The sequence below is a fragment of the Anabrus simplex genome, chromosome 9 (assembly GCF_040414725.1).
Source record: "Anabrus simplex isolate iqAnaSimp1 chromosome 9, ASM4041472v1, whole genome shotgun sequence".
NCBI classification, from domain to species: Eukaryota; Metazoa; Arthropoda; class Insecta; order Orthoptera; family Tettigoniidae; genus Anabrus; species Anabrus simplex.
Genome location: NC_090273.1, coordinates 29,747,936 through 29,763,693, shown reverse-complemented (window position 1 = coordinate 29,763,693; position 15,758 = coordinate 29,747,936). Strand labels below are relative to the sequence as shown.

General features: G+C 41.6%; 1 protein-coding gene across 1 annotated transcript in view; it reads left to right on the top strand.

Annotated features, from left to right (window-relative positions):
• The first annotated feature begins 8,499 nt into the window (after positions 1–8,499).
• The window catches only part of Yip1d1 (Yip1 domain-containing 1), a 132,405-nt gene continuing 125,146 nt past the window's right edge, over positions 8,500–15,758 (top strand). Inside the window, exon 1 of the mRNA XM_068229135.1 lies at positions 8,500–8,751. Coding sequence (XP_068085236.1) covers positions 8,500–8,751 — 252 coding nt within the window. The remainder of the gene's footprint in view (positions 8,752–15,758) is intronic.

Sequence of the window (15,758 nt, the reverse complement as noted above, 5' to 3'; positions counted from 1 at the left end):
AATGCTGGGATGTGGCTCGATATACAATCTGATACGAATAATCAGAAAGGAACATGGACCATCTTTGAAGCTTTCGGAGGGAATTCTCTGGGATCTTATTACCAGGATGGAATAAGTGTACGAGAGGCTTATGATCGGTAATGATCAGGAAATGGTTGCCATAGAGATATTCATTGAAACGGCGAATACCAAAGATGATGGCTAAAGCTTCTTTCTCTATCTGTGAGTATCGACGTTGATGGTCATTAAGTGTTTTCGAAGCGAAGGCGATGGGGCGTTCTTGTCCATGACGATCCTTCTGGGAGAGAACGGCACCGACACCGTAGTCTGAAGCGTCAGTAGCTAGCGTGATGATCTTGTCGGGCTGAAAATGAGTGAGTTGTATAGCTTGAATTAAGGCGTTGTTGATTGTTTTCCATGCCTGTTGGCATTGCGGAGTCCACTGAAACTTAACACCTTTTTTACGTAGAGCGTTTAATGGAGCTGCCACTGTAGCGAAGCGTGGAATGAACTTATTATAATAGTTCGCTTTGCCTATGAAGGACTGAAGCTGCTTGAGGTTCTGAGGTGCTGGCATGTTTACTATCGCTGAGACATTCTGTGTACTAGGACGAATTCCATTCTTATCAAGTATATGTCCTAGGTAGTGAACTTGAGGCTGAAAGAAGGTACATTTAGCGAGATTCGCTCGTAGGCCATTGTCTTTCAATTTCTGGAGAAGGAGGCGTAGATTGGTTAGATGTTCCTGATGATCTTTTCCAGTAACAATAATATCATCTAGGTAGTTAGCACAACCGGGAATGGAGGCGGTGAGTTGAGCCAAATAGCGCTGAAAAATAGCCGCTGAGGATGAAACACCGAATGGGAGCCGCTGGAGCTGGAGCAGTCCGAGAGGAGTGTTGAGTGTGAGAAATTTCTTTGATTCTTCGTCTAAAAGTAGCTGGAGATATGCTTCTTTAAGATCAACTCGAGAGAAGAATTGTCCACCAGAGAGACGACGGAATAAGTCTTCTGGACGTGGAATAGGAAAGATATCTGTGTCGAGTTGTGCGTTGACTGTAGATCGAAAATCGCCACAAAGTCGAACATTACCATCAGGTTTCTTGATTATCACGAGTGGAGTAGCCCATTGACTAGAAGTAACTGGTACAACAATTCCAGTTTGTATCCATCTTTCTAATTCTTTCGTGACCTGGTCTTGAAGTGCGAGGGGTACTGGACGTGATTTGAGGAAGCGAGGCTTAGCTCCGGATTTCAGCTGTATGTGAGCTGTATAGTCTTTGGCTGTTCCGAGCTGAGAGTCGAAGACTTCAGGAAACTGCGCTAGGAGAGCGGTAACATCAGAAGTAGGATGCAATGTAGATACGACGTTAATGTTGTCATGTATCTGGAAACCAAATAAGTTAAATAGATCCATGCCCATAATGTTTGATGCAGTGTAGTTGTTAACTACGAGAAGAGGAATGGCCTTCTGAATTCCTTTATAACTAGCCTGAAGCTTGATTTGACCTTTGATGTCAATTTTCTTCTTGTTAAATGTCACGAGCTGGATGTCAGCTGGAGAGCATGAAGGTGAACCTAAGTTGTGGTAGGTAGTCAGGTTAATAATAGAGACAGGAGATCCAGTATCTAATTGAAAATCGATAGATCGATCAGAGAATGAGAGAGGAATGATGATTTTGTGAGAATCCTTTGTGGGAAGAATAAGATTGATCTGATCAACTTCCATGTCTTGGCGGGGCTGTATATGCTTCCGGCGTGCTGCAGTAGTCTTAGCAGAGCGGAGCGAACTTTGACAGACAGTCTTAATGTGTCCAAGTTTATTACATCGTTCACAAGTAGCTTTGAAAAAACGACAGTCACGACGTTCATGATGCTTGAAACAACCTCGGCAGGAAGGCAGGAGTTTCGAGGTGCTTTTAGAAGTGGGCTTCCGTGTAGCATTGCGAGAGGGAACCTGGCGAGAATGCTTGGTGGAGAGCGCCTTATCCTTACGGTTCACTGTAGCAGAGGACTTGCGGGCCTGAGGCGAGACTTGTGCAACTTCGTGTGGAGAAGCTATGGCTGCGGCAGTCTTGGTAGTAAGCTCATAAACCGTAGCAATACGCTGGACGTCTTCTAAAGAAGGGTTACTCTGCTTGACAGCGTCAAAACGTATTTTGTCTTCAGGAGTATGTAAAATTATCATGTCCCGAATGAGAGAATCAGTGTAGGATGAACCACAACCGTCTTTGGAGCAGATGAACTGGCAGGGTTTAGCTAGACCACGCAATTCAGTAATCCATTCAGTATGGGTCTGATGGGGTTGCTTTCTGCTCTGAAAAAATTTATAGCGAGCAGCCACTATGTGAGGAGCTTTGGCATAGTGTTCTGTGAGACGGGCCAAGAGCTGCGTGAAAGGTACCTCAGATAAGTGTTCTTCCGGACTTAATTTACGTAGTAATTCACACGTAGCATTGCCAACCGAACTAAGAAATAGTGCGCGGCGGCGTTGATCATCTGTGACAGAATGGCAGATGAAATGCTGTTGTAAACGGGCTAAATAAACTGACCATTCTTCCTTAGCTGGATCAAAAGCAGAGAACGGAGGAATAGCTGATGGCTGTGTAGAGACAGAAATAGCTTGAATAGCCTGAATTAATGCTGCCTGTTGTTGTTGCATAAACTGTTGTTGTTGCTGCTGTAAGGCTTGGAAGACCGTAGCGAGTTGTTCCGCAGTAGCCATTGCGAGATGCGTGCAAGAAAGAGTAAGGTAAGCTGTGTGTCAGAACTGGTTGGAGTGTCGTTGTTGTTTAGCACGTCGCCGTAGAGTTGACAACTGGGCCTGGTGAATTGTAGTGTCGTGTTTACCTCGTTGCTATAGAGTTGGCGATTGGGGTCGAAGAATTGTAGGTTGGTGCTGTTTTACCTCGTCGCCATAGAGTTGGCAACGGGGTCGAAGAGTTGTAGGTTGTTGCGTTTGTACCTCGTCGCCATAGAGTTGCTTTTTTACCTCGTCGCCATAGAGTTGTGTTGTAACCAAGGTTGAAGTTTACAGAACACAACTTTTATTGCTTCACTTTATGATATTTACATAAATAACTGAAATTTATTTTGAAGCAAAAAGGAATATTGAATCTTGAGAAAAGTTTGTCTTTATACAATATGTACAGGTTTACAGTCTTTACATACACTTCTATCTTGAAAAGATAGTCTTTGTGAATTGACACGTTGATAGTCGAGAACTATCTGGCACACTAACATAAATGTCTTTGAGAGTCCTTGTTTGTTGAAGTGCCTGAATTCCTAAAAAGCAAGTTCAATTGATTGAAGAAATTCCACCTAGCGAAACTAAGGGAGCTTGCATAAATTAGGGAATGAAAATGGCTTGTAAAAGAATTACGGAACATAGGCAGCGGAAACAGGTAAGGGAGCGGTGACCAGAGGTGAAACCTCGTACTGCCAGAAATTCAGTCCACCTGGTCGAAGCACATTTTCAAGAGGAGTAGCCTCCGTGCTCGACGTAGGGTGTATTCTGGAGCTGGACACCGGGCGAGTGGGCAATTGAGCAGGCAGGGAGCTCCTATTTATAGTACACTCGATGGTCAGGCACGCGCACTGAGGGCTGCGCGTCGAAGCTAGCAGAATGATACACAGGCGCGCGTGCAGCTGGCTTGCGGAGCGAGAAGGAAACGCCGGACATACAACAAAAACAATTGACAGGGAATCTGTCACCTGGGCGACTGTCCTAAATGCAGATTGATTGATTGATTGATTGATTGATTGATTGATTGATTGATTGATTGATTGATTGATTGATTGATTGATTGATTGATTGATTGATTGATTGAGCAATGCGTTTGCACGATATTATTTAATTAATGGGAATATACAGACTGCGTTTTGTGTAGCGTGGTCGTCAGTATTATATTCACCACAGAATAGTCCTATTTTCATAAAGATAATTCATCTCTCTTCATACATATAGAGGAGGCACAAAACAGTGTGTCTTGGTTTCCACACATGTCGCAAAGAGATTAATTATTTGCATGTGAGTGCGCTCCGGTATGCATTAGATATTTCTTGACAAAGCTGGAGACGTGCTTTAACTGGTCCACGTGTGTGAGATTTATTAGCGGGTCGTGTCTCCTGCTGCAGAGAGCCGTATATCGCTATCACTGAGCCCACCCGACCAAAGAACAAAGGCGGGCCATTCGTCTGCCTCTATCAAGGTAGTGTGATGATACTGCTCAAACGGAACAGGAGGGGAAGAGATATGCCATTACATCGAATCATTCATGCTTACTGCTACGTTTCCAATGGAACTGACGAAAAGCACCAGTGATTTCTATACAACAATACGAAAAAGAATGAATGAGGATAAGAGATAGAGAGGGATAAGAAAAGGAATTAATGAGGAGAAAGTGTGGCATATTAGATTGATAGCGATTAATGTTTGAACTGAAAGTGCAACTAAATGGCAGTCCCTTGTATCATTAATCTATAGTGTACTAAAAGAGAGTCTGTTAGTTTGTTTATCTTGTATCTAACAGGTAATCTCAGAAACTACCGAACCGATTTTGAAATTTCTTTCACCATTTGATAGATAATTCAATCCCGGGTAACATTAGGCTATGTTTTTCGGGTAAGACATAGAGCCATACAATTTGATTAAATCTTAAAATGAGTAGACTGCTTCGTATACAATTCAATTTCTGTATACAATGTAGAATTCCGTAGCGGAACACGCGCACGTCTGTTAGTTAGAGTAAGAGGTGAAACGCTTCGCAGAATTAGAATATCGGCAAAAGAAAGTAAGGGCGTGGTAGTAAGACTCCCTAAGCTTTGTAAGCCTAATGTTATCAAATTAAGAAGAGAGAAAATGTTGACCAAGGGAGGTTGGATAGAAATCGAGGAGGCGGGTACAAGTAAGTGGAAACGATGCCGTCCTCGGCTAGGTGAGCTGTGATCGCCGACCTGTTCTCCCATCTTCATCAGAGAATCTTGACTTCGCACCTTTTAGTTAACTTACTTCTTACGACAGACGGAGATTTACCTAGAACTGAGAATACCGATCGATTTCGCCGTGCGATTAAGGGCGCACATCTGTGAGCTTTCATCCCGGAGATAGTGGATTTAAGCCCCACTGTCTGCAGTCCTGAAGATGGATTTTTGTGGTTTCCCATTTTCACACCAGGCAAATGCTGGGGCTGTACCTTAATTAACGCCACCGTCGCGTCTTTCCTCTCCTAATCCTTTCCTATCCCATCGTCGCCGTAAGACATATCTGTGTCGGCACGACGTAAAACAAATTGTAGAACTGCAAGCTATCCTGTAATAAGCACAATGGAGTGCCGAAGTTCCAGAGGAGGTACGTCTCTCCACTTGCGATGTATGTCCTCCTATATTACCATGATCAGAAAATTTAAGATTTATCACAACTGCCAAAGAGTTTGGCTCAGATTGTATAGATATTTGTATTTTTAAAGGTTCTTCCAACAAGCCGCAAGTTAAGAAATAAAAAAGTCGTCGTAGTGGTTGGAATAAAATATCACCTTATTCCGTATATATTATGTTAGTATCATATCATGAAATATCAAAGAAGAATCTACAGTTAGTCCACCTCTGTGGTGTAGAGGTTAGTGTGATTAGCTGCCACCCCCGGAGGACCAGGTTCGACTCCCGGCTCTGCCACGAAATTTGAAAAGTGGTTCGAGGGATGGGACGGGGTCCACTCAGCCTCTAGAGGTCAACTGAGTAGAGATGGGTTCGATTCCCACCTTAGCCGTCCTGGAAGTGGTTTTCCGTGGTTTCCCACTTCTCCTCCAGGCAAACGACGGGATGGTACCTAACTTAAGGGCACGGCCGCTTCCTTCCCTCTTCCTTGTCTATCCCTTCCATTCTTCGCATTCTCCCGCAAGGCACCTGTTCAGAATAGCAGGTGTGGCCGACTGGGCGATGTACTGGTCATCCTCCCCAGTTGTATCCGCCAACCCAGAGTCTGAAGTTCCAGGACACTGCCCTTGAGACGGTAGAGGTGGGATCCCTCACTTAGTCCAAGAGAAAAACTGACCCTGGAGGGTAAAGAGTTAACGTGAAGGTTGACTTACACGGCATACCGTTGAGAAGATAACCATGAGTGTCTGAGTTTTTTGGATGGTAATTATAAGTCAAACCAAACCCCATGGCACAACGCCTACCAAGCAACCGCTGCTCAGCTCGAAGGCCTCCAGATTACGAGGTGTCGTGTGGGCGGCACGACGAATTCCCTCGGGCGTTATTCTTGGTTTTCTAGGTCGGGGGAGGGTAATTATAATCTATGTAAATTTGCATTTGCAGAGTAAAGTCATCTACGAAGTAACTATTATCCATGTCCAACTCGACAAAGCATAATTTAATGACAGACCTACCTAAGACTTGGTCCTGTTCTATTCTTCAGTAATGTTTGAGATGAGAGGTTGTGGTGCTGCAGTAAGTTTGGTGAGCCACACGCTGTAATCACAGAGGATATAACATGTGTTTACCTTGAACTGCCTTCTCCGCAAGCCTTTGTTGAGGTGTGCTAGCCATGTTTGATCTAATTGTGGCTCGCTGCATTCTAATCTTCACTGCCAATATCTTACGGAGTGGAGTTCCGCTCAAAGCTTTGTTAACGCCTCCCTTTGGATACTACTCTATTCACAACTCAGATTTCCAACCACCAGCCTACTAGAATAATAGCAGCCTGGTATTTGAGTTTAACCTCTCCCGTTCAACAATGAGGTCTGTTAGGTTAAACACCGTGAGGAGCTTGACATGAAGTCTATTCAGGGTTGCCAACCTTGGAATTTCAAAGTATCGTAACAAAAAAAAAAAAAAAAAAAAAGCAAAGTCACCTCCGTACAGGCCATGAAGGCACTTGGAGTGGTGGAAAGTAAAGGCTTCTGCCATTCGCAACCTCGGCACTTGATGGGGTAGAGTGTTTAGCTCTACGCCCGGCCGCCTTTGCCCCTAGAAATTAATGTGGTACTCATTTTTGGTGTAGGCTGAGTGAGCCTCAGGGCCATATACACCTCCGGAAGTCAAAGTGTCGTACCGCGTGTTCAAAATTATGGAGTTTTACATATTTTATCGTACGCTTTAGATCAAGATCAGCAAATTTCCCCATTAATTACCAATTTTATACAAGATACTGTCATCGTCTGGATTTATTATGCTTGGCGCAGTAGTAATGAGAAGTCTAACGGAAGATTATCGGAGAAATTGTGATTTGATTGCTTCTGAAGTACCAAAACAGGGCATGAGAACAAAGTTCGATGTTTAACTAGAATTATTCCTCTACTTTCACTGTAAGCAACAGAAACTTACATCAAGAAACTTTCACAAGAAAGTGACGATAATGAGTTCACACTTCTGCCGTTAGCTTGTAAGTTCATATTTGAAAATTACTGAGATCTATCATCGATTTAACGTCAGTAGCTGTATGGCTATCTACAGTTACTTTCTAAGTCCGTTTTTCCAGTTTTTCAGAACAAAAATATGTTTTATTTTATTAATTTGGAGATATTGGGTCGCGTAATATTTATAGACTGCTGCCGCGTTCTTCAGAGCAGTAACCAGACTCAAGATAGAGAGACCATTTTAGAAATATTCTCCATTGCAGGGCCTCCAGAGTCAAGGAGAAAGATGTTGATGAGTTAACTATGGAGGATAGACATAATATACTCAGTGCATTATTTTTAATTTATTTGAAATGATCCTGTTCGCAGGATAGAAACGCTTCAGCAGATTATAAAGATTACGTGACCTAATATCCCCAAATTAATATTATAATGCCATTTAGTGGTCGTGAAAGTCTACGTATTAAAAATATGTTTATTTCGTACCTACTTACATTGTTAAATGCAAGTTGTATCTGACATTATGGTGAATGGACAGATTTCGCAATGGCAACGTGTGGTAACATTGCATGCATGTCAATAGAGAGACATCTACAGAAGCGCCACGTAGTCTTGAACATACGGAGCTGAAGCAGGTTAGTCTGCCCCGGCCAGTCGAATGCAGAGCGTGAAAAGACTTGTGTCGTAGTGCAATGGAGCAACGCATAAACATCAACTTTTGTAACAAATTGGAAAAACGACGACGGATACGAATGGGATGTTGATGCAAGTGTTACGGAATATAAGCTGATATAAAATGTGTTTGCAACTGTTTCAAACGCTTTCTTGATAGACATGAAACTTTTGATGATGCGTCACGTCCGGATCGACCATCAACAAGCAGAAATAATCGAGCAAGTGTGATAGATGCTGGAAAAAAATCGGCGACTATCTCTGAAAAGAATATCAGAGGAACTACGGATTAGCACTAACAGTTTGAACGCCATCATTCACAACAGTTTGTGTAAGCGGAAGATCTGTTCTGCATTTGTGGCGTGCACATTGACCGACGAGCAGAGGGCAGTACGGACAGAAATTCCTGGAGATTTGATTGAGACGTGTGACCAAGATCCACCTTTTCTGAAAACTGTCATCAGAGGCGATGAGAGCTGTTGCTATCAGTTCGATCCAGAGACCAAGCGACATCATTGGCATCGTCTTTACTGGTTTTCCCACGTCCCAAAAGGAGTCCCCTCCAAAAGTCCAGGATCAAGACGCTGTAAATGGGCTTTTTCGACAGCAGTGGCATGATTCACCAAGAATTCGTTCCGGAGGGTCAAACTGTCAACGCCGCATTCTACAAGAACGTTTTGAAACTGTTTTTGCTACGCATCCAGCGTGTCTACCCAGAGTTGTAAGGACTGGAAAGTGGAGTCTTCTCCACGACAACGCCTACAGACCTACGCAGTGCGATGCGTGTGCGTAACCTCTTGGCTAAGGGCGCGAAATTCTTCTTGAACATCCACCGTTCTTCCGGATCGAGTGCCTGCGGACTTCTCTTTGTTTTCCTGGCTCAAGGAAATCCTGAATAGCATGGGATCCTCACCAGGATTACATGATTCGACAACAGGAAGAACACATGGAAAAGCAGCGCGATTTGTTCTTGGTGACTTCCGACGAAAGGGTACCGTTACGAAAATGTTGTTATGTTTGGGCTGGGAATACCCAGGAGAAAGGAGACGAGCTGCTCGACTAAGTGGTATGTTTCGAGCTGTTAGTGGCGATTTGGCGTGGAATGACTTTAGAAGACGAATAAATTTGAGTAGTGTTTTTAAAAGTAGGAACGATCACAATATGAAAATAAAGGTGGAAATCAAGAGGACAAACTGGTTTCGTTTAATGGAACAGGAGTTAGCGATGGGAATAATTTACCAAGGGAATTAATTAATCGATAAATTTCCAAATTATTTGAATTTCTTCAAGAGAAGACTAGGTGTACATGTAGAGGATCTCATGGTTTTTTTTTTTTTATTCCATGTCCCGTCCGTAGTTTTCCCTAGCTCTAAAATGTTTCTTAGGATTTTTTTCTCGAGCTCTTCCATCTCCCCTTTCTTATTCAGTATGAGACACACTTTTATTTATTATTCGCTAACTGGCCAATTTTTTTTTTCATATCTGATTTATTTATTATCCGCGCACTTTTTAGTGATAGATTTTTGTACTCGTTGGTGAAGTAAGAAGGGTTCCGTTAATACTGCCAACTGAATGGAAATGAAATCTGAATTGAATCGATAATATGATCGATCGATATGAATTTTATAAACCTTTATTATTTTAAGCAAACAACTGTGTCACACACACAATATTTAATACTATATAACATTTCCCGTTGCGAAACGTGTTCCTAGCATGAATTCTATAGTTTGGCTTTGCTGTGTAAACAACAACAGTACGAGTACTTAAAGTGTACGCCAGATGGCGCACAGCGATGATAAGCGATTCTTAGTTTGTGTTTCAAAGGTTGCCAATACGAATCTCGAAGATTCGAATCTCGACCGCTTCAGCACTAGGATGTAAATTTATCACTAAAAAGTGCGCAGATAATATATATAATAGTTAATACATAATATTATTTCAACTGTGTAACAAATGAACACACTATTTGATAAGAAATACACATACAAAAAACCGTCTTTAAAACATCTTATTGCGTATTGTTCATGAATTATTTGAAGTCTCAGAATATCACAATAATGCCCATATGTAGATGACAAGAATTAATAAATAACAAATGAATGAATCACACGAATATATATGACACTTTTATACAATCCATTTTGATTTTTTAAAATTCATCCTTGGCACTTCCAGCACTTCACACTCACAGATCACTACTTAGCTGCTGTACATATTCTCCCAACCATATATTCCTTTTCGGACACTGAATGCACATTAAAACATAGTCACTTATCTCGGACATTCATTCGAGTTCACTGTACAGTAAAGCTCAGAAGATTTCAACACACAGTCGAGATAACAACCTGACAGTAACACGACAGCACTGTTCATTTGTGGTGGTTATAAACTAAATGCAGGGCGGATCATCCGCTCAGGTGCGATATACTGTTTGTGTTTCGACGTCCGATGATGCACTTCAGCACCTGTTATTTTTTTTAATTTTTTTGCAAGTTGCTTTACGTCGCACAGACACAGCTAGATCTTATGGCGGCGATGGGACGGGAAGGAGCTAGAAGTGGGAAGGAAGCGACCGTGGCATTATTTCAGGGGCAGTCCTAGCATTTGCCTGGTGTAAAAATGGGAAACCACGGAATACCTTCTTCAGGGCTGCTGACAGTGGGGCTCGAACCCACTATCTTCCGAATATCTGTTCAAATTTATTCCATGTCGGTCGAATCTTCTCACAAGTTGTTGACAGAAGTTGTACAAATCAGTCTGCATCATATGAATATGATGAAGTCTGCTGTTTGTCGGTATAATGCCATGGATTACTTTATATCAACTTTCCTTTACTGCATCTGGAAGTATGCGATTGGAGATATTCCTCCATATTCGATTCCAGTTGATTAACATAGCTGATTTCGTCATGATAGGGGATACATACTGTTGAGGCAGTATGCAGTTATAAACCTTGTCGTTGAGACATCTGGAGATGTGACGACGTCCTTAGGCATTTAACTTAACTCGACTCTCAGATATCTTGCGTGAGGTGCATGATGATGGATGTCATAAGGTGTTGAAGACAGCACCATCTCGCGAGGAAATTCTTCGATATATGATCTCCTTCTCTGTGAAACAACTTTAAGTTTCTTGTTAGAAACAAGATTTTTGCTTTCTTTTTGACGTCGATTATTCCCAGCCCACCCTAGGATTTAGGTAAGGTGAGTGTACTTCTGGCAAGACGTATTAATGATCCTTGCCGAATGAACCAACCAACAACCGAAATTATGCGCTTACCAATCATTCTTGGCATGGGAAGGATTCGGCTCAGATACCATATTTTGCTTAGGCAGTACATATTCACATACATTATTCTTTGTTGCAAGAGGAATGATCTATACCTAACCTTTTGCAGTATGCCCATGACAGAATACAAAGCATCGGCCCAATTCTTTTCGGTCATCTTGTGCACACTGTTAAAGCAGGTTATTCCCAGAATTTTCATTTCTTGTGTTAATGTTACACACTCTGGAAATGCCCATTGGACGCGGCCCATTTTCCCAATCTACATTGCCTTTGTCATTTTCGGGTTCAGCTGAGCCCCGGAATATCTCCCGTAATCCTCGATTACCTTGAACGAATGCTGGATATCAATGCTTTGATCTAATATTAACGACATCTGCGAATGCGACAATATCTAGATTATTAGGACTAAAAGTGTGTTCTAGATTGCTAAGAAGAGGTTCCAGGGAGAGAACAAAGATCAACATAGACAGGAGGCACACTTGTCATACTCCTCTGTGGATGTGAATTAGCCTTGTTAAATAACCATTTATGTTAATCTTTGAAGAGCCTCCATTAAGAATTTTACCCATGAGAGTCGTGAATCGAGTGGAATTTAGCGTTTCAATGATATATTTGTGGTTTGCCCTGTCAAATGCGTGGTCAAAATCTAGTGATATTAGAAGTTTCTTTTTATTGTTGACCAATGACTCGCTTATAATATCCCGAATTACGTATAGAGAATTTATTATACATCTTCCTGGTATCGCACCAGACTGGTGTTCGGATGTGGCGTCCTCCAAAAAAGCAGTTAGTATCTTTTTCACACATTTAGTTAATGGCTTATAGTTGAAATTTGAGAGCGTTAAGTCCGACTGGGTTCCACACTAAGTTTCATTATACATTCTGGTATTTATTCAATTAGATCGGTTTTTCATTAGATCGGTTTGTCAAGTACGTCGTTCATTCGACCACTTTGCACCAGTTGTCCATATCTCATTCCAAAAAGTCCCCGAAATCACGCTTCTTCTTGTGGGAAGTTCTCGTTTTTGCATGCCATTTTGTCATTGGCCCATTTCTTTGAGAGCTTTCTTGACGTTAACGTATGAAGGAATTGTTGTTTTTAGTTTTGAATCAAAATTGTTAAAAATACATTTTGTCTATCGAGAGTTCGTCGTAGATGACTGTAGAAGTGAGCCCTACGTTTGCACGTTGCGTCAGTGATCTTCTTTATATTAGAGTATAATCGTTATTTTCTTATCTGGATTTTCTTATGTACAGTAGATCCCAGTTTTTTTATTTACACCAAGTATTTTTCGGGGTTTCTTTCTCACGTTTTGTTCGAACTTAGTGAGCGCACATTTCTGAAAGTGGATAAGGCATTTTGACGCATAGAGAGATATCGGCTTGTTGACAGTGTTGTAAACATGAATTTTGGTATTTATTGCAAAGCAAATTTTGTTATATATGTTCCGAGTGGTCTGGAAAGCTGCCTGCAATATTTTTTTACCTGACTGCTAAGTCCTCTTTATCTGGTTCATTTGATAGATTTCACTTAGACTTATGCACACGGTTTATTGTTCCATTTTTGGTGTTTAGTTGGGTTGTGTTGTCTTTGATGTTTAACGGTACTTCCGTCTTTTTATTATTATTACTAGGCTATTATTTTATTATTATTATTATTATAATTATTATTATTATTATTATTGCACTTGTAGGTGAACTACGGCTGTAAATGAATTGACAAATCCTGTCGTACAAATTTCTTATTTATTATACATGTAGATAGATATTTTCGGACAACTTAATATATTTTCCCCGAGTCTTATGCCAGTGCATCGTCCATTCATATCATACTGAACTTCCGGTGACGGCCGTAGATCTCGATGTAATGCTGCCCGGCAGTTACTCTTCATTTCAAAGCGGAGCGATTTCCCCTTACAGGAGACTGATGGCAGTTTGTAGTAGCGATGCTGTCTGTCCTCTCGTGGGAGACATTTTAGCTGAGCCAGAGATTAGGCTAAGTTGAACACTTGCTCATTTGTCAGAGAACATTGTTTACTGTAGACAGAATCGAGTTTTGGGCTGTCTCGTGAGAATTATCGTGAGTAGTATGATATGCTGTGCCAACTGACTCACTAACAAAGTCGTTATAAAAGTAAACAAAAACTGGTTCATTGAACATGAACATCGATTTACATTTTAAGACTTTCTGGTCAAGTACACAAATGGACTTAAATTTGAAATTGTGCGATTATATAAACTAGAAACTATAATATAAAGTATTATTCGGTGAAATAGTTGTCCCTCTCCGTGGCTGAGAAGTCAGTCGTGGCATCGGGGCTCCTTATCCGATTCTAGCCCAGATCATATTAGAAACAGGGTATTCATGCTAGTGATGGCAAAACTTTTCGTAATATCGATATATCGGATTTTCGATACATCGGTATTAAAATATCGATGTCATTGATATATTGGCCACAAAATATCGATATCTACAAGATATCGGACCTCAAAATATCGATGTCGATGTATCGATATTTTCCTCTCAAAATATCGATATTTTCGATATATCGATATTCGTTTGCCATCTCTAATGCATGCTGTCTTCTGCATCCCGTCAACTCACAAAACAATACCTTCTATCAAATAACATATATTTTTAATGCTGAAAACATCTGTTAGCTGACAAATTAGGAGTCCCCGTACTATGAAAAACGTAAAATTAAGGAATTTGCTCCATTGTGTCGAAAGGCTAAAGGACCCAGAAAGATTTCAAATTGTGAATTTCGGATAGCTCTCTCAAACTAATAAAATGAATTTCGAAAATCACCTCCGGCCTAAATGCAGTTTCGGAAAAACAGCTTAAATCACTTGTTTCTTTATTCGTTTTCTTTTTTATTCGAATCCTAACTGAATGAGCTTATTTACACAATTCTTTCTGTAATGTGGCTCCTTGGTTCAATACCCTCTGGCATTTTTTATTTTCTGAAAAATGTCCGCAGAGAATGTAGTTAATAAGGGGGTTAAGAGAAACTCTGCATTGACTCACATTAGCACTCGTAGTGGTAGCAAAAGTCAAACTGCTAACCTAATCGACCGGATAACGATGATTATGGAAATGATTGCAATTTTTAGGAATAAATAAAGAATATATTCTCATAGTGTATTATTATTCTGTATTACTGTATTATTTACCCACAATTCGAAACCCATATGTGTTCAACATTGAGTTGCTTGCCTGAAGGACTAAAACTGTGAATTTCTTCGTTACCTGTTTGAAGTCGCACTAGCGCATGGAATGTTTTCGGTGACGGAGGGACAGGAATGTGCTAGAATTGGTAAGATAGTGGCCGTGGCCTTAATTGAGGTATAGCCCCAGAATTTACCTGATGTCAAAATGGGAAACCATCTTCGGGGCTGGTGGCGGTGGGATTCGAACCTTAGTATATCCAGAATAACACACATATTCCTATACACAGTACCCACCCTCCACCTTCATCAGAACTTCTCATTTTACATGGATATAGTAAACACATTAAGAAGATGTCCCAAGCCGGGATTCGAACTGCGGTTTCCTTGATGAGATGCCAGTGAATATCGGTATGGCAAGCGGTGGTAGTGGTTGTTGCGATTATTGCTAGATGAAGTAATACGGAGCAGCCATAGCCTGCCTGGCGGTCATGATTGTTAAGGTGTCAAATCTACATGGTCCGACATTGTGGTTAGCCAGTTCGAGTCCCGTTGGTCCGAAAAGGTTTCCGCATCAGAATATTGGCTGGCAGATTAGGAGAAGTAGTAGTATACAATTTCTAATCACTGGATTTCCTACCAAAACCTTGAATTCAATTACAAACCTCTCTGCACTGTTCATATGAAGTGTTGTGAAATGATGGTGTTGTCGGGGATTCGTCCGTCGGATGGCGACGTTAAGCATTCAGCTATTGGACAGGAGTAGGTTCTGTGCCGGCGCCGGATTTCATCCCATTAACTCATCTGATGAGGTGGACGTCAGTAAGTGCATCCGAGCGTAGAAGCTCACTACGACCGAGTGAGTTGGCCTGAGGTTAGGGACGCGCAGCTGTGAGCTTGCATTTGAGAGAGAGTGGGTTTGAACCCCACTGTCAGCCCTGAAAATGTTTTTCCGTGGTTTCCCATTTTCACATCAGGCAAATGCTGGGGCTGTACCTTAATTAAGGTTACAGTCATGACCTTCCCACTCCTAGCCCTTTACCATCCCATCGTCGCCATAAGACCTATCTGTATCGGTGCGACTTAAAGCAACTTGTAAAACTCGCTGCTAGGTTTCATCTCACCTCCTACCCGACCCCCTAGAGGAACGGAGCGAGTGTTGGGCACACACAACTGGGCAAACATCCTCTCTTAACACTAATGAGAAGGTGATCCGACACTTAAAAATGAGGTATTGGCACATGGAAGAGAAACGCCTCGAAGGGCGTG